At 39.2% G+C, this 25,674-nt stretch overlaps 1 protein-coding gene across 1 annotated transcript in view; it reads right to left on the bottom strand.

Moving 5' to 3' along the window:
- Nucleotides 1-25,674, bottom strand: part of lrp2b (low density lipoprotein receptor-related protein 2b) — a 56,611-nt gene that overhangs the window by 2,316 nt on the left and 28,621 nt on the right. The window contains exons 34-77 of the mRNA XM_082152648.1: nt 25,251-25,360; nt 24,986-25,163; nt 24,677-24,890; nt 24,077-24,313; nt 23,180-23,368; nt 22,161-23,081; nt 21,901-22,066; nt 20,494-20,652; nt 20,104-20,393; nt 19,434-19,637; nt 19,106-19,348; nt 18,476-18,601; nt 18,216-18,335; nt 18,005-18,136; nt 17,719-17,920; nt 17,324-17,619; nt 15,813-16,329; nt 15,566-15,718; nt 15,310-15,480; nt 14,824-15,047; nt 14,566-14,743; nt 14,245-14,441; nt 12,265-12,510; nt 12,039-12,167; nt 11,392-11,511; nt 11,181-11,297; nt 10,722-10,838; nt 10,486-10,623; nt 10,163-10,285; nt 9,221-9,349; nt 9,000-9,131; nt 8,676-8,801; nt 8,458-8,601; nt 7,937-8,102; nt 6,316-6,444; nt 5,848-6,068; nt 4,605-4,787; nt 4,299-4,418; nt 3,999-4,086; nt 3,829-3,893; nt 3,554-3,701; nt 2,616-2,685; nt 2,011-2,142; nt 1,033-1,146 (exon numbers count right to left, since the gene is read on the bottom strand). Of these exons, the coding sequence (XP_082008774.1) occupies nt 1,033-1,146; nt 2,011-2,142; nt 2,616-2,685; nt 3,554-3,701; nt 3,829-3,893; nt 3,999-4,086; nt 4,299-4,418; nt 4,605-4,787; nt 5,848-6,068; nt 6,316-6,444; nt 7,937-8,102; nt 8,458-8,601; nt 8,676-8,801; nt 9,000-9,131; nt 9,221-9,349; nt 10,163-10,285; nt 10,486-10,623; nt 10,722-10,838; nt 11,181-11,297; nt 11,392-11,511; nt 12,039-12,167; nt 12,265-12,510; nt 14,245-14,441; nt 14,566-14,743; nt 14,824-15,047; nt 15,310-15,480; nt 15,566-15,718; nt 15,813-16,329; nt 17,324-17,619; nt 17,719-17,920; nt 18,005-18,136; nt 18,216-18,335; nt 18,476-18,601; nt 19,106-19,348; nt 19,434-19,637; nt 20,104-20,393; nt 20,494-20,652; nt 21,901-22,066; nt 22,161-23,081; nt 23,180-23,368; nt 24,077-24,313; nt 24,677-24,890; nt 24,986-25,163; nt 25,251-25,360 (8,184 nt within the window). The remainder of the gene's footprint in view (nt 1-1,032; nt 1,147-2,010; nt 2,143-2,615; nt 2,686-3,553; nt 3,702-3,828; nt 3,894-3,998; nt 4,087-4,298; nt 4,419-4,604; nt 4,788-5,847; nt 6,069-6,315; nt 6,445-7,936; nt 8,103-8,457; nt 8,602-8,675; nt 8,802-8,999; nt 9,132-9,220; nt 9,350-10,162; nt 10,286-10,485; nt 10,624-10,721; nt 10,839-11,180; nt 11,298-11,391; nt 11,512-12,038; nt 12,168-12,264; nt 12,511-14,244; nt 14,442-14,565; nt 14,744-14,823; nt 15,048-15,309; nt 15,481-15,565; nt 15,719-15,812; nt 16,330-17,323; nt 17,620-17,718; nt 17,921-18,004; nt 18,137-18,215; nt 18,336-18,475; nt 18,602-19,105; nt 19,349-19,433; nt 19,638-20,103; nt 20,394-20,493; nt 20,653-21,900; nt 22,067-22,160; nt 23,082-23,179; nt 23,369-24,076; nt 24,314-24,676; nt 24,891-24,985; nt 25,164-25,250; nt 25,361-25,674) is intronic.

Here is a 25,674-nt window from a genome sequence, read left to right as displayed (position 1 = left end):
GTGTGTGGGTGTGTTTAGGGCATTTATTTTGCTACAGTGTTTGCACGGCAGCACTATATTGATATTCCTCAAACATTTTGGATAGAGTTTGTTTTAAACCCCAAGAATTTCCCCCCTTAACAAGGCTGAAACCAAATCTTCTTAAAACTTTTTCACCATTTATTTTTGTAACGGTACACATATTTATACCAAAAATGTTTTATTGCTTATATTGATATACTTTGTACACAATTTTATTCCATTTATATCGGTATACTTTGATGTTGCAAACGCAACTTAAAAAGACACTGTCCTAAACATGAGACATGCCTTATATTAAGAGCTTCAAACTAACTCTAAACTAAAGTGGCTTGTCCGTTTGTCAGTTGTGTGTTGTTTAATACATTTGAGACCTTTTTTCCTCACATATTACGGTTATATTTGTAAATGTTAGAAATTCAAGCATTTCCATTTTGCATAAAGGCTCATTCTTCACTGAACGAGTGCCGGAACGCGCATGCGTATTAATTCTGACTAAAATATGCATTTTTCTAAAATGTATTGCATCTAAAAGTGGAAGGACTTAAAATGTCTTCCACCATTTACAACAACACCATAAACTGCAGTAAGAAGTGTGTATTGAAGCCATTAGACGCAGTACCAACAGACAGTTTTTATTTTAAGACATAGTTTGTTGGAAAAGTCATAGTTTGTTGGGGGAAAAAAATTGAAGAAATTTTATGTTTTGTTTTTATCGCTGCTGAACCGAAGTATGACTTTAAAACTGAGGTACATACCAAATAACCAGTTTGTGTACCATTACAACCCTAATTTATTTGCTGCCCTTGTAAAACCTGCTATTTCCTTCAGCAAAAAAAGTTTTCCATCATATTTAGGCTGGGGTGGTAGGGTTTACTAGAGCGAAATGAGTGCAGGAGCTCATGGTCTTTATCTGACTGCTCGGCTGGATTCTCAAAGGTCAGAGTAAATCACACAACCAAACAAAGCAAGATCATTTCCATGCATCATGTGGTTACTGTGACCATGGCTAACCTTATCAGGCTCAGTGCTGACTGGTGTGGTATCTGCACTGACAGGTGTTGCAGCATCAATTGGCTGGGTCACAATGCTCATCTCAGCAGCATAGAGTGGGTTTTCAACACTCTCCTGAAATTCAGAATTAAAAAAGGAAAATGAGCCTAAAAAGCAACTGAATTATTCAATTCACAATTTCAGTCAACATTTGAGGGATAGTTCACCCGAAAGTCTGGGTGAAAAGGGGACAGTTGCTCCTTTTATATTCCACAAAACAAAATTAGTGTCAGTAAGTGATGACCGAATTTCCATTATTGCCGAATTGATTCCTGTAAATCAAGGTTCCTCAAATCCGGTGCTAAAGGGCCACTGCCCTGCAGAGTTTGTCAAACCCTGATCAATACGGTGGTCTAGAGAGAGCTCAACGTGCTGCAGCTGAAGAAAACACATGCAAATAGAAAAAATCTTAATCAGTTTGACAACACATGTGGTGTAAATACTCACAACACACCCAAATACAGAAACAAATTCTACAAATTCTCACAACGCACATACAATCATGATGTGATAATAATAAATAAACAAAAACCTCACCTTTCTGGTCATCAACAACACCACTGACTAGTAGAAATTGAACAATAAGAGGTCCCAGTCAGGTTTGTCACTTTTTGGGGTCCCCTTGAAATATTTCCATGCTATTTGCAGTGCGTTTCTGTATTTGGTAGTGGTTTGAGTATTTGCAACACATACACATGTTGCCAAACTGATGATGTTTTCTTAATTTGCTGGTGTTTTTTCTATTTAGATCTCTCTGCCACCATTGATCAAACTCACCTACATGTGATTTTCTAGTGATCCTGAAGACCTTGATTATAGCTTGCTCAGGTGTCTTTGATGAGGGTGGGAGCTAAACTCTGCAGGGCATTAGCCTTTGAGGAACCCTGCTCTAAATACAGATAGCATGCATTAATCTGCTTTAGCCAGAAGAGGTCATACTTTTGCAGGCTCATTCATGACTGCAGTGGCTACAGCTTTAGGGGCAGCAGGAGAACCCTGTGTGTCATCACTGTATGCTGGGTTTTCAAAACTCCTTCCTGTTCCCTCCACTTCTACTGATGTGCTGGATTCCTGGTGACAAAGGCAAAAGTAGAGATATTAACAAGGCAAACAAACCTAGTATACTCAAACTAGCATAAACCCATTTGATTGTCAATTTTTATTTCCATTTTTTAATATTTCAATTATAGTTATCGCAATATTTTTTTTTAAATCTGTTTCAACCACAACATATAATACATGTAATATAAATCTAAAAATACACTACCGTTCAAAAGATTTGTGATCGACTTTTTTTTCAGGAATCTTTGATGAATAGAAATCTCAAAATAATATAATTTATTTAAAAAAATATATATATTGTAACATTATAAATGTCTTTACTCTCACTTTTGATCAATTTAAAGCATCCTTGCTGAATAAAAGTATTAATAAAAAAAATCTTACTGACCCCAAACTTTTGAATGTTAGTGTATATACATATATATACATATAATAAACTATACATGCTTTGGATATGTTTAAAATACATGGCGAGTACAAACCTCTTTAGGAAAGTTACTGCTGTCATTTTCATTTTCCGGTTGGTTGTTAAAATGTTCAGAGTTACCACCCCTAATTATGTGAAGTAAAACCAAACCAAAGGTTTAATTTGTTAAATACTGCAACTTTATTTAACTGAATTAAGTTTGTATTAAGTGCCCCTATTATGCTATTTTAAAAGTTCCTAATTTGTACATGCATCCAAAGGTAAAAAAACACTTTTCTCATGATACATACATTGCACATCACCTCATTTCTCAAAGAGTCTGAAAAGGGTTAATTCAAAGATTTGGTCTCTCTAAACCCCTCCTTTCCATAAGACTATGCTTTGATTGGTCAGACGGCCCAGTCTGTTTTTGATTGGTCTACTGCTTACAGCGCATGAAAAAAACTAAACGCCTATTACCATACCAGAATTTCAGCTCTAGAGGCTTCCTCAGAGCTTGATACGCAGTAATACAAACAATAACGATACCGTTGCTTTTTCCATATCAATTCCAGCGCAATGTATTTCCTCATCATTTGGAAGTGCATGCAAAGTTAACTGTGTCTTCTCAACATGTTGTTAACACGAACCAAACTATTTAGGGCCTCGGGTACAACTACAGTGTTTGAGAGCGGGTCAAAGTAGACGTTGTTCACAGAGGACCAATGAAGACTATAGGCTGGCATTATGCAAATGTATTATATTATTATTATGTAGGTAAGACTGGAATTGCTGACGGCTCATTTCGGCAGTTCAGAATCGATTCTTTCTTTTAAGAGACAATAACTTTATCAGTTGTGCACATTTATCTTTAACATTTTGCAGACCTTTTACATTCACAAACAGCTATATTACACACGTCATGAAAAGTAATATTCGAAAAAGAATAATAGGGGCACTTTAAATATGTAATATCTGCATTAATTATCTTTAGACACTTTTTTTCATCCTCACCAGAAGCTGGGCCTACTGAAGTTGGATACACTAATAGACAGATTAATGTTATGCAGTGTGTTCATTATTTTCTCCTTCTTTTTTGCAGAATATATCAAGCAACCCAGGAAAAGAGCCACAACAGCTGTAACTCCAAGAGCAATAGCAACTGTGGATGGACAGAGAGAGACAGAAAGGTTGTGGGTCATTGTGGTTTGTTTGCATAAGAGGACAGCTTGAATTGTTGTTGCACAAAAACTTCAAAGCTGATATCATGTCCTGCCATAAATTTTTACCTGAGGTTGTGACCACACCATAAATACTGGTCTCACATAAATCTCCTTTCCATTCAGAGGGGCAACTGTATGGGGAAAATTTACAGTCAGCATTACCCCATCCATAAGTTTATTAATCCCTGCTTTTATATCTATGAAAGATTTGTGTCATTATTAGATCACAAACTTACATGCAGAGCGCTTTATTGTCATCAAAATAACAGGTTCCGCCATTCTTGCACTGGCATGGAGGGGGCATGGTGGGTTCAGGCTCAACCCCTAACAAATCACACACAAAAATAAAAACAATCGGATGTGAGGGAATGACATATTTAAAGTGAAGTGCCCTCTTATATACTTTATTATTACTGGAAACCAGAGATTGACGTCAGCACTGTTGGTTTCAACACAGTGTTCAGCTACAATGAGTTAATTTATGGTCACATCATTAAGGTGACTATAAAGACAGAGATAAAGAGTATAAAAGGCACCTGCGTCACAGTCAGTACTGCTGCCAGGGAAGAAGCTAGTGCCCTCTGGGCAGGCGCAGGTGTAGCCTCCCGGCCTCAGCAGACACAGGTGACTGCATGTGCCCTTACAAGGGTTCTTCACTGTGGACGTGAGACAGTTTACACACATTCAACCCTCTCTATATCTATAACATCACTTTAAGTGACTTCCAACAAAATGACCAATATAACATTTTATCAGCGCAATAAAAGTTAGCTAAAGTTTAACCACAGACTGGATTTATAAATAGATCATCATGCAAATCTCACTTTACTGAGGTTACTTACGGGTTATAGAGTTGTATTTCTGCTGCTGGTAGACATTGACCTGGGTGAGCCAAGGTCCCGCTATTAGGAGTCTGGTTTTAGTGCCTTTGCCAAACTTGTCCTGTCGGAACACTTCACCCTTCTCCTGCGTGCTCCAGTACACATGATCCTCAAACACATTCACACTGAAAGGGTTTCTTACATCTGAGAGGAAAGAAACGTGGTAGGAGACATGAATGTCCCTTGTAAAAAAGAAGTACACCTTAGCATACTTTTAAAAAAGAGTACTTATTACAGAAATAATATACTTTAAATAATATACTCAACTGAAATTAATGTTTTCTGACACTTAATTGTGTAACACAGACGCGCAGCGCAAAAACACTACGAGGCCCAGAGAGAAGGAAATGAATAGTGGAATAAAGTCTGTATTTTTTTTGTTTTTGCGCACAAAAAGTATTCTCGTTGCTTGATATACTTAAGATTGAGCCACTGTAGTCACTTGGACTATATTAACGATCTCTTTAATAACTTTTCTGGGCCAGTAAGTTTGGGCCACCTAGCAGCCTATGGAGAAGTGATCCAGCACTCAGATTTCATCAAAAATATCTTAATTTGTGTTCCGAAGATGAACGAAGGTCTTACGCGGTTGGAACAACATGAGGGTGAGTAATTACTGACAGAATTTTCATTTTTGGGTGAACTAACCCTTCAAAATGACATGAAATGTAAATGACAAATTACATGACATGTAAGTTTCAATAGAAATTACATTTATTTTTATATATTTATAATTACACATTTGTAATGATGAAAGTGCAATTGATTACATTTAAAATATATTCACTTTAAATGTAAAATCGATTACAGCTAAGATTATTTTAGTGAAAGTACTTGTGCTACATGTGCTTTAGTATGTCAGTCAGCACATCAAAATAAGTGTAAAGCATGAAAAAAGATCATTAAAACAATTATTTAAAATGTACTTTTAATTTGACATTACAAAGTGCTCTTTTTAAAATTGTACTTAACTGTGGTAAGAAACAGTTATGAAAGTATACTCTCTTCAAGTACACTTGAGTGTCCTTGTATTTGAATAATATTATCTGCAAGTATAGTTTTTAAAAATGTACTTTTAAGATTTGAGGAATGCTACAAGTGCACATTTAAGACAATTAAGTGTACTTTTATTTCACAAGGAGTTTATTAATATCTAACGGTTTCTACTTATGACAATTGATTGTTGAATCAGTCAAACCCTTACCTATGAAAACTGAAGTTTGTCGGTTCTGTCCATCTGGCAGGATGGACTCAATGCGACTCTCCTTTGCATCTGACCAATAGATTCTGTCACTGTTTGTGAAGTCGATAGACAGGCCTGTAGGCCAACCCAAAGCACTATCCACCAGAACCCTTCTCTCTTGACCATCCAACCAGGAGCCTTCGATACGGGCCGTGTTGCCATTGTCAATCCAGTAAAGCATGCTGCACCACAGCATGAGAAAACAAAATCCAAACATTGGCATTTAAATGACGAGCTTGAAGAAATAGTAGTTAAGTAGTTTTGGAGATTTAACAAGAATAAAATAAACCACAGAAAAAATAACAGCATGTGGACTTACATGAGGTTAACATGAATAACATGAGGGTGAGTAAATGATAACATAATTTTTTACTGTGGGGTTTACAGTCCCTTTAAACAGACCACAAGCAAACAGGAAGCAAATCTCACCCCAAACGAGGGTTCACGGCCACAGAAGTGGGTTCTTCCAGGTCAGTGTTAATCAGATGCTTCCTGTAACGCCCATCCAACATGACCACCTCTAGACGTTTGAGCTGTGCATCAGCCCAATACAAATTCCTATAAGAATTGTAAAAGCTCATGAGTTGTTACAGACTGATTCATCAACTGGTGTTGCCCAAACTATTAGTTATTGTTCAATTTCATTCAGCTTCAGGGCAGGGTTTGAATATTTAGAATATTTTAACAAATATTATTGTAAAGAACATTTAAATTATTAATTTGATAAAATGCACTTAGTATGTATATAAATGTTTTTATATTGTACTTATATTATTCTAATTACCTGTTATCAATTTGGCAATGTCACTTTGTAAAGAAAGACTATGCGCCTGCGCACAAATGCATTCGCGCATGCCGTCACTGTTTTCACAGATTCACGTTTTGTGAAGTTTACACGGAAATGATAAGGGTATCATTTTCACAACTCGTTTTCAAAAACTTGCACTTTGAAACCTATTTCAACCTATTTGGCCTTATTCATTTTAAGGCCAGACAAGTAGTATGTTGAGGGTTGATTTGTAGGGAAGGACTACACGCCTGCGCACATATATTCAAACGCACATACCTATACTGAACACGTAATACGCATGTGCACGCCATCTGCGTTCTCACTGGTTCGCGTTTTTGAAGTTTGCGCAAAAAGAACTTAAGAGTTTTCTGTTAAAACGGTGTCGTGTTAGCGGCCCCTAAGTTAATAACTAATGATCGTTGCGACGGAAGTGAATCAATCAAATTAACTTTAGCTGGACAATAACTTTATTCTAGAGCTGCTATAAAGCCAAAACACTTTACTTTAAATTCCTATTATCAATGTAAAGCTGCTTTGGAACAATCTACATTGTTAAAAGCGCAATATAAATGAAGATGACTTGACTTGACTTCAAAGTTTGCGTTCTCAGGCCACCAGAACACCATTGTCGTGTAAATGAATGGCCAGAACACATTAAAAGTGTTCTGTTTTCAGTTGTAAACGTTGTCATGTAAGCGGCCCCTAAAGGCCTCATTATACTTCTGCGTCGGACCTACGCCGGAGCCTATACGCCGTAGGCAACGTGTTGGTTTTAATTTATACTTCTGCGTTGTTGTCCGCGTTGACGCGCACCTAGGGAGCATGTGAAACCCCGAGGGAGGGGTTCTGGCAGACCAATCACAGCGCTTGCGTCCGCGTAGAATTGACGCGTTGTTACATTTTTGGAGAGGTGCACGTCAGGGTACGCCGAAAGGCCTCATTATACTTCTGCGTCGGACCTACGCCGGAGCCTATACGCCGTAGGCAACGTGTTGGTTTTAATTTATACTTCTGCGTCGTTGTCCGCGGTGACGCGCACCTAGGGATGTGAAACCCTGAGGGAGGGGTTCTGGCAGACCAAATTACAGCGCTTGAGTCCGCGTAGAATTGACGCGTTGTTACATTTTTGGAGAGGTGCACATCAGGGTACACGCGCTACACACAGCCTACGACGTAGCTACGGCGGCAGTTCGACGCAGAAGTATAAATAGGCCTTAAGTTAATTATTAGTGACCGTAAAATGTAATGTGAGTGCTTTACCTGCCAACCCAGTCTACTGCAATTCCATAAGGCTTGGTGATGTACTTTATGTCCAGGTCGACGGCAGCAGCAATGTTATTATTATGATCATCCACAGCTGGCAGATAAGCTCTTTTAATAGCACCAGGCACTGCACCACTCCCTTCTACTGTAAAGTACACCATACCTAAAATACACAAGAGAGGGGACGTACCACTAACCATTATTGTATCTCTGAAAGTAATAAAATATGATTAGAAAGATAAAGATAAATAATGATAAAGGAAGCCCAATTGAAAGCCCATTTCCGCCACAAAGGAACTTTGGTAACATACTTTGGTAAACCATAATAAATTATGACCTAAAAAGTCAAAACATTTTGACAATTTCGAAATTTTGACGTGTCATAATTATAACTTTTTATCTCATTATCAATTACCAAAGCATTATTGTTTTTCTTATGCGGTGGAAATGGGCTAGAGAATACACCATGGGCGTAGTGTAATTTTTGAGGGGCTGAAGCATTCGAATTGAGTACATACTAAGTTTGGTGTTGTTGTGGTCCCAGTCGTAGTCCAGCGCCACAATGCGCTCCTCTTCCTGCAAGAAGTCATGGTACTCCTCTGTCTGGAGGTTGTAGCGACGGATGCGGATGTTCTCCGGAAGCAGGAGCAGCGGTTCAGGGCCTAAGAAGGAGAAGCTTTAAGATTCTACACATGCTCAGAAATTCCTGTCTTGTTCCTTCCGATTTCTGTCCTACCTTCAGCCTCACACTGATTGCCAGTGCCCACTTTCCTGTAGCCCTGGACACACTCACAGTCATAGCTTCCTTTAGTGTTCTTGCAGGCCTGCGGGCACGTGCCATACTCTAAACACTCGTCTATATCTGCAGGAAGCAAGAGACACAGACTTGAAGTCAAATGAGGCACTTAAAAACAGCAAGTCAAGTGTGGCAGCATACACAGGTAAAACTTTCTATTTACTGACTCTGATATTCATTTAGAAAATGTAAGACTGCCTGCCAAAATTTATCCAATGCGAAGAAAATTATGATAAGGTGCTTAATATGTGTTTTTGTGTGTACCATTGCAGCGGAAGGTGTTATCCGGATCTACGGTATAGCCGCTTCTACAAGAGCAGATGAAGCCAGTGCCGTTCAGGTTTGTACACTCATGCTGGCATAACTTCTCATCACAGTTGCGGTCGTGGCCAAAATCTAAAAAGAGTCACTCGTCATCAATTACCTAATCTTACAAAGTTCCATTATAAGTTACTGATCATATATGGTGATATTTGTTGACTTACTGCAGCCCAGTTCATCAGTAAGGTCTCCACAGTTGTCGTTGTGGTCACACACGTAAGGCAGAGCCACACAGTGGCCATTGGTGCATTTAAACTCATTGGGCGTGCAGGGTGCGAGAGTGGGTTCCTGACCTAATTGAAAAACACAATTCTTACCGTCATCACTGATCGTTTTCTTAATCAGTTTTTTTTTCTTAAATCACAAATTTGTTTTGTTTTCCAGTAAAAATATACTTATACTTCAGGAGCCAAATAAACTACCTAATATAAAGTTTATTTTATTAAAAATGTGGTAACATTTGTAAACATTAGTTAACTACATTGTCTAACATTAACTAACAATTAAAAATGTAATGACAACATTATTTGTTCTAATATATTATTCAAATCAAAAGCTGTACTAGTGGCCCAGAGTTGAAATGAACTAACAATGATCATTTGTATTTTTATTAAATAATGTTAACTAATATTAATAAATATTGTAACAAATGTATTGCTAGCTCTTAGTTAATGTTAGTTCATGCATTAACTAACGTAAACTAGTTACTAAAACGTCTCTTTATTGGCAAATTGTATTTTATCTTGTTGAGAAAAAAAAAGGTAGGTTTATGCTTAAAACAAGGGACAAAAAGACAGCGGAGTGAAAAAAATAAACTTTATTCTAGATATTATTTAATATACTATCTCACATAATAATAATAATTAATAATAATAATAAATGCTTCTTGAGCACCAAATCAGCCTACTAGAATGATTTCTAAAGGATCATGTGGCACTGAAGACTGGAGTAATGGCTGCTGAAAATTCAGCTTTGCCATCACAGGAATAATACAAAATGATATTTGTATATTTATATTCTATGAATAGAAAACAGTTATTATGTGTATAAATATTTGTGGAAAAAATAGTTAAGTTGTATTGAAAAGATATGGGTGAATCTCTTACAGTGGTCCTCCTTTTCGTCACTGCCATCCCCACAGTCGTCTTTTTTGTTGCACATGAGACCACTATAAACGCAGTATCCATTGTCACACCGAAACTTGGCAGGCATTTCACATGTAATGTTCCCTGATCACAAAAAAATTGTGACAGTAAGACAGAGTTATTATATTCCTGCTGAAATAACCATCTTAAGCCAACATGAATTTCCAGGTTTAAGTTGTAAGACCTAAGGGCTGGTAATGTACCATAAAGAGACAAATGTATAACTGTAATGGTAAAAGTTATCTGTAAAAATAGTATAATTTCAGTTTCCTATAATGTCTTACAGCACAGGCTGAGTTGCTCATCTGAGCGGTCTCCACAGTCGTTGAAGCCGTCACACACCCATTGCTGGTTCACACACAGCTTGTTGTTACACTGGAACTGGTGTGATGGACACCAGCGTCCTCCAGGATATCGAGTTGCTGTTGGGAAAACAAAAAGTACATAACTATTTCAATATTTCCAATATATGGAATAAGAAGACTTAAAGGTCCATATATTTCTAGCCCAGCATACTCACGGCAGGTGGACTCATCAGAGAAGTCCAGGCAGTCGGCATAACCATCACATTTCAGAGCTTCTGGGATGCAGTGTCCAGATGTACACTGGAATGTCCCAGGACGACAGGTCCCCAGCTCTATGAAGAAAAAAAAATACTTTCCCATAAATCCCATTGCAATCTAAAAAAGATGTGAAGGGGAATCCATGTATCTTAGCATTTTGTAAGCAAATTTTCTTTATATGAAGTATTTACTTATTTCATATTTCAGAGCGAAACTTTATATTCAATAAGAAGAAGAAAAATGGCAAGAGGGACTTCATGTTATCTATCAAGAATTGTTTGGATCATGAAAAGTGGTCTTTAATAACATGTGGTTGGAGGGGAGGGGCTGAAAAATGGGTGCCTGTTTCGACAGTCAATAAAGAGATAAGAGCTAAGAGAGTAAAGTGGGTTAATTTATTTTTTACTTCAACTTACCACAGTCCCGCTCGTCAGAATTGTCCCCACAGTCATTGTCATGGTCACAAACCCAAGATCCTGGAATGCACTGCTGGTTGTCACAGCGATACTCACTCTCAGAGCAAGGTCTGGGTTCTGTGAGCACATAAATAAAAACTGTGAGCTACAAAGACAACGTTAAGGTGACCTACATGTGTAGAAGTAAATGGATGGCCAATGCATTACTCACCACAATTTCTCTCATCAGATCCATCTCCGCAGTCATTGTTCCCATCACAGCGCCAGCGAATTGGCACACAGCGGTGATTATCACAGCGGAAATCTCCCACAGGGTCACAGGTCAGCTCATCTGCATGAAGCAAAATGTGCCAGTTAATTTTCATTTATTTCATATTAAAAATTTAATTATAATCCCTTTTATGTAATACATCAAAATAAATATTGTTTATTTGTCGAATCATGATAAAGGAACTTTGACAAAAGAGTACAGGCTCTGATATTAGCCTGTTTGGTTATTGTTTATATTTCAAATCTGATATTTAGGATCTTATGCAAAAATCACATATATTAGTGAGGCCAAAGTGCTTTATAATCATATCAGGGGGTCTACACACCAGCTATGTTGAGAGGAGAGAGAGTGAGAGAGAGAGCCAGTTGAAAAAGCAAGGGGATTATTATTAGGAGGCCATGATTGATAAAGGCCAATAGAGGGAATTTGGCCTGGACACCGGGGTTACAGGATGTGAAGAGAGTTTCAACCAGTATAACAAAAAGTGTTTATAACACAAATAGCCTACCCTACCTTTAAAAGAATATGTTTTTGTTTTGAGTCAGCCTGTCTCATGAAAATATTTTCAATCATTATATGTGACTTACGGCAGCCCTGCTCATCACTGTTGTCTATACAGTCATTGGCACCATCACACACAGCCCACAGAGGTATACAGCGATAGTTTGTCTTGCAGGAAAACTCAGTGTCTGCATCACACTTGTGATCAGGACCCACTACAAAAAGAGATGCAATGTCAAATAGACAAAATGTCAAAGGTCAGTTAACACCAAGCTGTTAAAGAAAAGCCAATTTTCCCAAAGGGACACTCACTGCACTCATCATACGGCTCATCTGAGTTATCTCCGCAGTCATTCTGTGCATCACACACGTAGCTTGGTGGTATGCAGCGTCCGTTTTTGCATTGAAACTGTCCAGGTTTGCAGGTCTTCTCTGTACAACTGTCGGCTTCCTCATCGCTACCATCTGCACAGTCCTGCACACCATCACAGTGCCAGGATATTGGGATACAGTGCTTATTTTTACACTGGAACTGGTTCTCGGAGCAACGGTGGTCACCTGGGTTACAAAGAGAATAAAAAAAATTTTAAATCAACTGGGATGTCAAACATGAATGTAAAAATGAACAACAGGAATCAGCTATGCAGTTCAATTCCCAGATACAACAGTCAACCAAAAACTGCTCTTTTGAGACCAACTTAAGAAAACTTAATTTTATTGTTCTATTATAACAATAGCCCCTTTCACACATGCAGTCTTTACTAGTAAATTACTGGTAAATTACCATTTAGAGATCGTACTTGAAACGGGATCTTTTAAAAAATAAAAAAAGCAATTTTATGGTATGAGAAGTTGTAACATTACCATCTTCGAACCTACCCTCTCCTTTGTACCGCATGTCAACCACGTCACCAAAATTGCCTTCTTTCACCTTCGTAACATTGCACGGCTCCGTCCCTCTCAGTCTACCATTGCAGCTAAAACACTCATCCATGCCCTCATCACCTCCAGACTAGACTATTGCAACCGCATTCTTTATGGACTACCAAACAAAATCATCGATAAACTTCAATATGTCCAGAACTCGGCTGCCCGCCTTCTCACCTCCACCCGCCGCCGTGATCATATCACCCCTGTCCTCTACAACCTCCATTGGCTCCCACTCAAACACAGGATCAACTTCAAAATACTTCTCCTCACATTCAAAGCACTTAATAACCTTGCCCCTCCATACCTCTCCGTCCTACTAACCCGCCACACTCACGCCCGCCTCCTCAGGTCCGTTGGTGCTGACAAACTCAAGACCATCAGGACTAAGCGCCGGACCTGGGGCGACAGAGCCTTCTCAGCTGCTGCACCAACCCTCTGGAACGCCCTCTCCGACCACATCAAACAGTCAAGCACCTTAACATCCTTCAAACAGGCCCTCAAAACTCACCTCTTTGACCTTGCTTTTTCCTGTAAACAGACTTTCCCAGTTCTTCATCCCTTTCATCGCCCCTGTCTGCTTTGCCTCTGCTTGTCCATGTACTTATGTGTTTTCATTTCTTGAGCTAGTTATGTAACCCTGTCTATATACCTTGTTTGTTTGTTTTATCGATGTAAAACCAATAACTGTAAAGCATCTTTGAGTGTCTAGAAAAAATTTATGTATTATTATTATTATTACTAATATTAATTACCATTATGATGCTATGTGTGCACAAAGAATAGGATTACCTGTATGAGCATGTACGAGGGCAGGGAGTACTGATGCAATCATAATGCTCTATTGGAGATATTTACATTAAGCTCAGCTGCTTTTAATTGTTTTTCTAGACATGCTACATGCACGTTGTGCTGTGTCTTGCGTTCGAGACCCTGCTTCTTTTCCATTCATCAGCACTGCAGGCTCTGTAGTTACTTAGTACTATAGTAATTGCAGTACTATAGTAACTGTTATGCATCTCATGTTTTTAAGAGAAAAACTGTGTTCCTTGTGATCTTTCGCTTACGCCATCATGATGTTTACTGAAAAACTAAAGCGCTTCTCATCTGGGTGGATAAAGAAAATGGTGCAGAATTTAAAGGTTATTTCTGATGACTGACCTCACAGAGTTTACCGGTATTTTTGTCCTTATGTGTGAATGGTATCTCACCGGTAAAAAGATGTGTGTGAACTGCACATTTGTGTATTTACCAGTCCAAATCAATCTGGTTATTTTTATGGAAATTTACCAGGTTTAATGTGTGAAAGGGGCTAATGCGGAAACAGCCATGGTTAAGATAAACTAGAATATAAAAGTTGCATACTGCAGAGTGCAGCATCTTCATCAGATCCATCAAGGCAATCATTGTGGCCATCACACAGGAAAAACGGATAGGTGCAGTTTCCATCCTGGCATTGGAACCGTCCAATTGGGCAGTAACGTGGAGGACATGTTTGAGGCTCATCGGAGCCGTCCCCACAGTCTGACTGACCATCACACTTCCACCATATGGGAATGCACCTGGAGACAAAAGGCAGACAGAAAAAAAAAGTGAGAGAGGAAGAGCACAAGATCATCAGATTATCATCCTGTGTGCTGAAAAATCCGCATTAAAGTATCACCATTAGAGAACAGATTCACTTACCTCTCATTGTCTCCACAACGGAATTGAGTGCTGGAGCAGTCAGCCACGCACTGGATCTTAAAGCCAACAGCTAGACCAATGAAGTGATCAGGACACTCACATCTGGCCGTTGTCCCGCCCGGGCCAATCAGACACAGGTGACTACAGGTCAGGTGATGGTCATTGCAGGGATTGTCACCTAAGAAAATTTTAATACAACTTTCAAAAAACCATCATGCAATTAAAGTTAATGATGAAGTGAATTATATATTGTCTTACTGCGTGGCTGTCTGTAAGGGTGATAGACGTGAATGTCATTAGGGCGGTGTGTGTTGTTGCCCATTACTACACGGTTAGCGCCAGTGTACTTGTGGGCTCTCTCTATGGTGTGGGTGTTCCAGTCAGTCCAGTACACCAAATCCTCAAACAGGGTCAGAGCGTAAGCATGGGGCATGGAACCTGTTATAGCTCTATGTCTGTTTTGTCCATCCATATCGGCATAACTGTAGGAAAATAGACATTAGAAAGGTAGTTTTTAGGGATGCACAATATATTGGCTTGTCAGTGCATCCCTAATAATTTTGTTATTGTGTTTCAAAATACATCTGAGCGTGTGTGGTGAATGTTTATTAAAACAACTTAAAATAAGTATTTTGCATGAAATTGACCAAAATCATAATATTGTAAGTGTTACATGAAGCAGGGCTATCTATTACTGCCTGGAGATCAGATTTGGTTTGGATACATTACAGGACAACAACTTACTCAAGGAAATTTAGGTGAGCATCAGCAAAAAAGATTTTGTTGTTGGTGTAGTCGATGGTCAGGGCATGAGGCCACACAAGCTTGGTAGTGATGATAGCTAATGTGTTGGTTCCATCCATGCCAGCCCTGCCAATGAAAGCAGTCCGCCCCCAGTCTGTCCAATATAGCCATCTGACCAGGAACAGAAAAGGGAATGTTTACACACATAAAAATAGCAGATGTTCAACTAAACAAATAAAATCAATATTTAACTCACCCATATTTAGGGTTAACAGCGACAGCCCGAGGACTGGCAAAGCAGTACGTAGAGTTGGCATCAACACAACCCTTCAGGAGTTTTTTCCGGTAACGGCCATCAAGTTCAGAGACATGAATGGCTCCAATAGTCCCATCTGCCCAGTACAGCTTTCTGCAAGGAAAATCCACTCATGGATTAACCTTGCACAGTTGTTTTTAGAACATACTTCAAGTAAATGAGTGAATCAAGCTGCTCATTAACCTACCGGCCCACCCAGTCCACAGCCAGGCCTTCTGCTCCATCCAGGTCATTCTGCAATATGACCTCCCTTCCTGTCCCGTCTGAATACATCCTCTCAATGTGCAATGTCCCAACATCCACCCAGTATAAACGCTTCTCAGTGGTATCAAAGTCTAGAGCCACAACGTTTGACAGGCCCTGCAGCACCACCGACAAGGACGAACCATCCGCGGTCAGGTTACGGATGTAGTAGCGGTTGCTGTAGAGGAGGTACGGTGCGATTCCACTGTTCTGACGGCAGGTGCGTCCATCAGGCTCCCGCAGGTATCCCGGAGCACATTTGCAGTAGAAGGAGCCCACAGCATTCTCGCACACCTGACTGCACACTCCCGGTATTTCCTTGCACTCGTCTATGTCCTCACAGGCCTTGCCGTCTGGCATGAGTTTGTAGCCGTCCCTGCAGGAACAGTAGTAACCCGTCAGTGTGTCTGTGCAGTTCTGAGCACACTGGTGAATTGCTGGGTTACTGCACTCATTTATGCCTGTGGAGGGACAGAAAGGCACATTATTACCTAATTCATCCAGTTAATTAGATTCATTGTAATTGTAAATGTGCTATTTACAAATTAATTGTAATTAATTTGTTTGTATATTTGCAATGACAATATGATATGTATGTGCATGTGGGGGCGGAGCTTAAATCAGAAATGTGTCAAAACTAAATAAAAGTCAAGTCAACTGTTCTTTTTTATTTTCTATTCATTAAAGAATCCTGAAAAACATGTATCATGGTTTGCACAAAAATATTAATCAGCACAACTGCTTTCAACATTGATAATAATGTTTCCTGAGCACCAAATCAGCATATTAGAATAGTTTCGGAAGGATCATGTGACACTGAAGACTGGAGTAATGGCTGCTGAAAATTCAGCTTTTTCCATCACAGGAACAAATTACAATTTAAAATGTAAAAAAAAAAAAAAAAAAAATTATAATAATATTTCAATTTTAATGTTTGACTATGTAAAAAAAATATTTCCGACCACAGTTTTTTGAAAGGTATTGTATTTAAGTATATATATACATACACATTTCAATCATGACAACTCTCAAAATAGTTTTAGCATGTTATTGAATATGGCAATGTTAATGTAATTGGCTGCTGATGTTAATTATTGCTGCTGCTGCTGCAGTGCAAATTTGGACTTGTTACTGCCAATAGATAAACAGACACGCTGCTGTGAGCATGTAAGATATGCTGCTGCATAAATAGACATACATAAATACCATAGCAGATCTAGGCAGGTGGAGGGTTTTCACATTTTAGACATATTGGCTTTAAAGACTCATCATTGCAATGTAATTTTAGATATACTCATTAAAATGTTGCTTTACTTTAACCTTGTGTTTGTTGAATAATCAGTCAAACAAATTTTTTCTACTATTCAATAGAATTCATTATTCATAAATAATTTATTTGCTGTTTCAGGCACATCAATAAATGAGCCTTTTCCCAAACACGAAGTGGTGTCTTACCACAGCCCTTCTCATCACTGTTGTCAGAGCAGTCCCTCTGCTGGTTGCAGACATTGTGGATGTCAATGCACTCCCCAGAATTGCAGATGAATTGTCCAGGTGCACAGGTGGGTTCTGGGCTCCTGCACAAGCCCTCAAGTTCATCAGAGCCATCCTGGCAGTCTGTATAACCATCACATGCATACGTTGATGGAATACACACTCCATTCTGGCAGGTGAACTCCCGGCTGGAGCAAGTGCCATACACGCAGCCGATCTCATCACTGCTGTCCCCACAGTCATTCACACGGTCACAGCTGAGGAGTTTTACACACACAGTATATATTTTATGAATATTTTGAGTAGCATTTGATTTAATGTGCATTGTTGGGTACTGCCGGAGAGTAAAAACTCACTGGAAGGGCACCAGAATGCAGCGACCATTGGCGCAAGCAAACTCGTTCATGTGGCATGTGCGGTTGGGGCAGTTGTGCAGCTCATCTGCAGCATCTGCACAGTCCTTCTCACCATCGCACACATAACTCAATGGAATACAGCGAGGAGAGCCTTGGTACCAAGTGGGGCATGTGAAATCACTCGGGTTGCAAGTCCTTGATCCTGAAATTCCAAATACAAGTCAGACTAGCAAGTTACAAGTGCACTGACTTGCTGTTTTATTAAATCTTGAATGACAGGCCTTACCGCATTGTAGTTCCTGTGCCTCATCACTGTTGTCTCCACAGTCGTTGTTGCCATCACATACCCACTTTTCCAGAATGCAGTTTCCATTCGCACAGCTGAACTGCTGAGGGTTACATGTATAAACCTGATCCTCTGTGTAAAGAGATAAAGAGAGTATTAGATAGTAATTCCAGGCTCTGCTTTGCAGACAGAAGAGGGATTCGACATGTACCGCAGGTGGGTGGCTCATCTGTGTCGTCCACACAATCTGGGATGCGGTCACACACCCATGACTGGGGAATACACTTCCCGTTATCACAGCGGAACTCGTCTGCAGAGCAGGTCCGGCCAGCTGTTGACCACAAGCGACATGACTTTGAGGACATGCAAGAGTATTTTTTTATATTAAAGGGACATTTCACTTAAACATAAAACTTCTGTCATGAAGGGCATCTGCAGGCAACATCTAAAAGTTGAGACCCTGTAACTCACCACAGAAGAGTGGATTTTCATCACTGTTGTCCCCACAGTTGTTAAAACCATCACATAGGCTACTCGAAGAAATGCAGATATTGGTGGTGTCACATTTTACTAAGCCAGGTGCACAGGTTCTGTCAGCTAATAAATCAAATAAATATGATTGTTCTTTGTTACCAGAAATTGCACACTTCACATTTAATATCATACTATACCAGTTAAAGAGTAGCACGTGCAGGGCTTAACATCAACAATTGTTTTAATTAAAAAGGGAAGAAAGGCAGCAAATGATATGCAAATCTAGATGTTGGTGTCAATGACCCAGTGTTATTATTGTTAACTCAAACTAAATCTGCGACTATTAAAAATAATTTTCACAAAAAAATTACATAAATATTAGATGGCAAGTTTAAACTTGAAAAACTTAAATAAAATGAGTTTAGGTTGAATTTACTAAAATTACTAAAACTAAAATAAAAATAAATAAACTATGACAAAAGAATGTAACAAAAAAATTACAAAAGCACATAACAGAATTACTAAAAATTTTAATTAAAACTGAAAATATAAAAATAAAAGCTAATTCATAATATTAATAGATACCATAACAGTATATAAAAAATACTAAAATAACAGCACACTCACGGCAGTTAACTTCATCCGTGGTGCCGTTGTCTCGGCAGTCATTGAATCCATCACACACAAAAGCCGCACTGATGCAGCGTCCGTTAGCACAGGTGAACTCTGTGGTAGGGTTACAGGTTGGGAAGGGACAGCCATGCTCGTCACTGTTATCTCCACAGTCATTTGTGTAATCGCACACATAGTACAGAGGCACACAGCCTCCGTTATCACAGGTGAATTCCGTAGGTGAGCAGGTGTGGAAAGCTGTAGAATGTAGAATTCATGTATAAAGAAAAAAAATTATAAAAAACCAAACAAAAAAAACATTTTTATTGCTAAGGTCACTTACCACACACTCTCTCAAGCTCATCTGAGCCATCCAAGCAGTCCCTGTAGCCATTACACTTCCAGCGCTGGAACAAACAGCTTCCGTCCAGACAGGTGAACTGATCCGCATGGCACCGCTGCCCATTGTCGGGGATGCAGTCTTTCCCATCATTGGCCAGATACCAGTTACCAGTGCTGGGACACTGACACTCTGGACCAGATGGACCTGAGAAAGTGATAAACGAGAGACATGAGATGTATAAGCTTCTCAAAAAAGAGAAAAAAGAAAAATAAACAAACACACTAGAATTTGGGTCCAAAAGTCTGTGAGTACATAAAAATCGTTCCATGTTGCAATCATATATAGGTATTGTCTGACTGTATGAACAAAAATTAATGTCACAAATTTTCTTATTTGATTAGTGACATCTGAAATATTTAAAATTCATTTTCAATTATAACATTTCATTGTTTAATTTTTTTTGAAATCCTAATCCTCTCTTTTATTTTCCAGGTTTCTATTTTAAGTTCTAATTTAACTACTAATTTAATTTACATTCATTTAAAGGTTGCAATTTAAGTCTCTTTTGACGCCCACTGCATGTATGTTCAACAGTTTCTTGGAAGCCTTACAGATCGATGTGCACTGATTGGCTATAACATGCACACTTGGCATGGGACACCAGACCGACCTGGGACACAAACATGGCTGCATCCTCCGTTGAACAGCTGGCAAGGACTCAAGCAGTTCTCCTGCCTACTGGCCGAGAAGACGTGGATGTCATTGGGTCTATATTGGAGATCAGTGGCAATTATAGTCAGGCCAGAACCGTCGTCCTTGTTGGCGCGGTACACAATCCTTGTGTTCCAGTCAGTCCAGTAGATATCCTGTTGGAACACTGTTACAGCAAACGGGTACTGTGTCTGACTAAGAATGACCTCCCTGTTTTCTCCAGTCAAAGAGGCACGCTCAATCTTATCCCTGTGAGTGAGAGAGTGAAACAGTTTTATCAGTTGAATGTTTCTCATCTGTCTGCACTAAATATGATGTAAAATGACTAGTAGGTGAGTATAAAACTCACAGTGTTGCATCAGCCCAGTACAGTAGTCGTTCCTCGTAATCCAAAGATAGAGCATTAGGCTGAGAAAGACTTGTGTTTACGATAGGGACCCGGAAGTTTCCACCAAGTGTGGCGCGTTCAATTTTAGCAGGGGATCCCCAGTCAGTCCAGTACAGGTATCTGCGTGACGAAAATCAGTTTTCACTGAGGAATTTTTGATCTGGCTGGAACTATCTGAACCAGTCTTTTAACCCTGGGGGCTTTTACACTTGTCATTTTGAAAGGGGGTTAACACTGTTTTGTGGTTCCAAATGTATAAGGTACAAACAACCAATTACATACTAAACTCATTAAATATTCATACATTTTCATGGACTGTTTTTCATTTCAGCATTTAAGGGCAAAATCATGGTCATGGAAAACACAACAATTGAAGTAAAAAATGGGTTATTCCAGCCCGATCTCACGGGAAAACGTACAAATTCTACAATGTGGCTTATTCGTACGAATTCATACGACCTGACTCGTACGAATTAGTACGATTTTTGCAAAATCGTACATATTTGACGAATTGGCCAATTCGTATGAATTCATACGAATGACCTACCCCTGACCCCGCCCCTAAACCTACCCATCACGTGGGTTTAGACAAATCGTACAAATTCGTACGAGTGAGGTCGTACGAATTAGTACAAATTAGCCAACTTTTTATCATTCGTACGAATTCGTACGAATTGGTCGTGAGATAGCGTTGGTTATTCCTACAGTTAAAGTACAAAATGTCTATTCAGGACAAGCTGTATCATATAAACCATATATTTAACCATATAACCATAAACCCGAATATATAAACCAAATTAATGTGCAAGAGTGAGATGAGGAATTATAAAATTACAAATACAAATAAAACTGTCAACAAGTTTACAAATGTACAGTGTGAAACCATGAAAATTTAGTACAGGATTAAAGGCCAAAGTGTACTTTTTTACGTGTACACTAGGGTATGTGCACAGTGCATGTGACCTAAATTTCATCATCAGCCATGCACATGCCCGATACTCTCTATGCTGAAATCATACATGCTTCTTGAATTTTTTTTCTTTTTTTCTTTTACACTCGTCAGTTTGTGCAGAAGATGACCAACACTACACTGGCCCGTTGTTTCACAGTTGAAAAATAAAGGAATGAGATGTAACAACAATAACCTGGATATGGCAATAACAATAGATGCCTGTGACAATGAAAGCATGTGAGAGGCAATTAAGAGATACCTGAAACACAAATTCATTGGTCATACCTTCTGAAGAGAAATAGCGAAGACACTGGCAAGAATGAAACGCATAATATGCTAAGCGTTTGCGTCAAAACTAAAGTATATTTTGGTTAAGATGACGATTTTAAATGTGAAAAACCCAAAAGTATTTTTACCCAAAGCAAGGATCCACCACGACAGCTCTAGGGCGGTCGCCATGTGCGATGAAGGAACGATTTTGGCCATCTATTCCCATAGACTGCACACTCCGATTGTAATAATCTGTGAAATAAAGACGCTTGTGGATCCAATCGTAGGCCAGACCTTCAGGATCATCCAGATCTAACAGATGAGAAGAAAGCAGAGAAATTTTTAACATTGTTATTGGCTGGTTTCTGCTTATTCATTCTGAGAATGTTAAAGCATCAGACTGTACCACTGGCTATGGTGATCGGTGGGCTAGTGCTGCTGGTGGTTGTGATGTATCCTATTTTACTCCTGCCTAAACCCACATACTGGGTGAAGAACACTCTCTTGTCTTGGAAGTCAAACTCTGTGGCTAAAACACCGTAGCCCAGGTTAAAGGTAGGAAATGGTGCGCTGTGGTCCTCTGGGTCCAGTCTCATGCTGTTCACGGTGTAATCCGTGGTGAAGATCAGGTACTCATCCAGGCCAAAGCCACACGAGACTCCATTGCTGAGCAAAGAGCCATGGGCACAGCCACATTTGGGCTGCTGCTGCTCAGGCATTGCAAAACAAAACTGTTGGCAGCGCCCATTGTCCTCATGGCATGGGTTGAAGCCCACCAGGTTGGCAGAAGTGGGCTGAACATGCGAGTCAAACACTCCAACATCTGTCAGATCCTCAATGCCATCTCGAATCACCTCAGGTGTGTCTGTATTCCCAGGAAGCTTGCTAGCCTGAAAGAGTTTGCCCAGCTTGCGATCGATCCACAGCATGTACTCGCCAAAGATGGCGACACTGTATGGGGCGGGGTAGCGACTACCGTAGCGTACAATCTGCCGCTGAGAACCATCAGCCGCCATGCGAGATATCATATCCAGAGTATCGTCAACCCAGTACAGGAAGTCATTGGTGTAGTCAATCGTAAGGCCTCGTGGGGATGACAGGCTCTCAGAGGCAAGAACTGTCCGATTGGTACCATCCAAAAGCGCGCTCTCGATCTTAGGTGTCTGGCCAGCGTCAGTCCAGAAGAGGAGACGCAATTTGGGGCTGACGGCAAGATCTACGGGACGATCCACTGAACTCTTCAGCAGGATCAGTTGAACGCTTGTGTTCAGACGTAACACCTCAATGTATGTCTGAGAGGTGAATGCATTAGTGAAGTACAAGTTTCCTTACATAAAAAAAAACAAGGATCAGCCCGATATTTACAAACACATAAAGCTATTTTCACAGTATACATGGTGTCACTTCATTTTCACAGTAATTTACCCGCGATCCAATCTACTGCCAAACCCTGAATCCTTCCAGTGCCCAACTGACTGATGACAGTAGAATAGCGTGAGCCATCTGTCTTAGTCCTGTAAATGCCTCTGTAGGATGAGTAGGTGCTGTTATCAGTCCAGTACAGGAATCCAGAGGCAATGTGCATGTCCAGCTTGTCAATAATTGAGTAAGTACCTACAGAATAAAAGCACATTATATTTTGTAGTACACAACACTACATCATAGGACTAACCTGTGGTGTAATTTTCATTAATATTCATTATATATTTAAATATGAATTATTATTATATATTATTTATTCCATTTATTATTATTTATACAATAAATGTTTTCTCTCAAACTTTTCAGTAAGCTTTAAGTATGTTTTTACAGCAAGACATAACAACCAAATCTGTGAATAGTTTTATAGTTTTATGTTTAATAAAAAAGTTAATTTAGAAAGTTTTTCATTGCCACTCTCTTCCTATAGATATCTAGCATACGTATAGATATCTTATAGAAAAATCTATTTTATTTAAAAAATAAAAGATTTATTTATTTATTATTTATATTTGAATATTATTTATTAGTATTACTATTACTATTATTTTATTCATTGTACTTTATCATTATTTATTTACATTTATTTAAAAAATATTCTCACACTTTCTGAAGTGTCTAATAATTTTTTTTTTTTTTTTTTTTTTTTTTTTTTTAAGAATAGATATTACCATTAACATTGCCATTAACCATTAAGTTATGTTGCCAGGGTTTTCAAAACTTCCTCTCTAACGAGAATCAAACTGCTTAGAATATTTTAAGATAAAGGTCTGAGGCACTCAGGAGGATGAAGATTAAAAAGCCTTTATTGATCCATGGCTAGAATATTTAACCAATACTCACCTGCTCCTACAGGAACCATGGCCTCAGAGTGGTCAGAGCTGTTGATGTGGAATCCTCTAATAAATTTGGAAGAGGACACTACAGCATAAGAGTCATACTGCTCGCATTGAGACCCATCCTGAGATGGGATAAAACCTGTGGTGCAGGCGCATGTCTTCTGTTCATTAGGTTTAGGCAGACACAGGTGGGGACAGCCTCCGTTGTTTGTACTGCAAGCATTGGTAGTGCCAGCAGAGTCTGGATTTAATGGATTGTGGGTGAACAGATTATAATCAATGATTTTTAAAAAAGGGAAAAAATCCAGAGGATTACACTTTTGGCTAGTCTTATATTGCATTATTAAATGTATTATTTTGTTTTTGAAAAGAATACTTGTTTCTCATTGGTCGATACTGGGATTTAGATGTTAATCCCATCTTTTGGGATTATTTTTGGGGTATTTTTTAATAAATGCTAGACTAAATATTGGACCATAGTCCAATATTGCTACTTTCAATTATCTTGTATCACTCTGGGGTCGCTCTTTTTTCATACCAACAAAAGTTATTGTATTATTATCCTTTACTTCAAATAAAGAGCAAATTGCATTGCTTCACTCACTGTCTCTGGCATGCACTTTCAGTGCTCGCACCCCTGCCATGCCGCTCCTCATCACCACCATGTCTGCTCCTGTGCTCTTTTCAACTCTCTCAATGACCTCATAGTCAAGGTCAGTGTAGTAGAGGTAATTTTGGTAGACAGTGATGCCCCAGGGATGAGACAGGCCACTCACGGTAGTCACCCTGCTCGCACCATCCATGGTTCCACACTCAATCTGCCGATCAAAGAGAAATACCAAAACCAAGAATATAATGCAAGTGCATAATGAGTTATTTCTGCATGTGGATTCATGAGCAAGTAATGTCTCACCATCCCAGTTTGAGGGACACCCCAGTAGATCTTCCTGGCCTCTATGTCAGCAGCGATGAACTCAACATTGCCCAAGTTACCAGTGTAGAGGTTTCTGAGGTTCCCACCATCCATGTCTGCACTTGCCACCTTTGGTGGAACTCCACTGTCTGAACCTCTGTCTGTCCAGAACAGTGTCCTGCATGGGTGAGAGGATGATGACAGTATATTAATAACTAAAGAATAAGTACAGGACAAATGTCTACTAGTCACAAAAAGTGTTTACCCCCTGGCTGGATCAAGAGCTATTCCTATTGGCTCTCCAGCTCCTTCTGGTTTCCCTGTGTTTGTGATGATAGTCTTCCTGTAATGTTGAGATCCATCAACCCTGATTACCTTTTGGGGGCAAAGAGCAAAATAAATAAATAATTATAATAATAATAATACATAAAATAATTAAATAAATTACAAATTAAGGTCACACTTTATATTAGGTGTCCTTAACTACTATGTACTTACATAAAAAATAAGTACAATGAAGTTATTGTGTTGATGTTTTATTGCAAAACACTTGTGCTGCTATTGAGATGGAATATGGGTAAGGTTAGGACAGGTTTGGTGGTATGGGTAGGTTTAAGGGTCGGTTAAGGTGTTAATGGAAGGGTCAACAGAGTAATTATAGATGTAACTACAGAGATTAATTACAGCTG

This window comes from Leuciscus leuciscus (assembly GCF_965113295.1).
Source record: "Leuciscus leuciscus genome assembly, chromosome: 21".
Classification (NCBI taxonomy): domain Eukaryota; kingdom Metazoa; phylum Chordata; class Actinopteri; order Cypriniformes; family Leuciscidae; genus Leuciscus; species Leuciscus leuciscus.
Note: the sequence above shows the minus strand (reverse complement) of the source record. Positions and strands in the feature narration are given on the sequence as shown.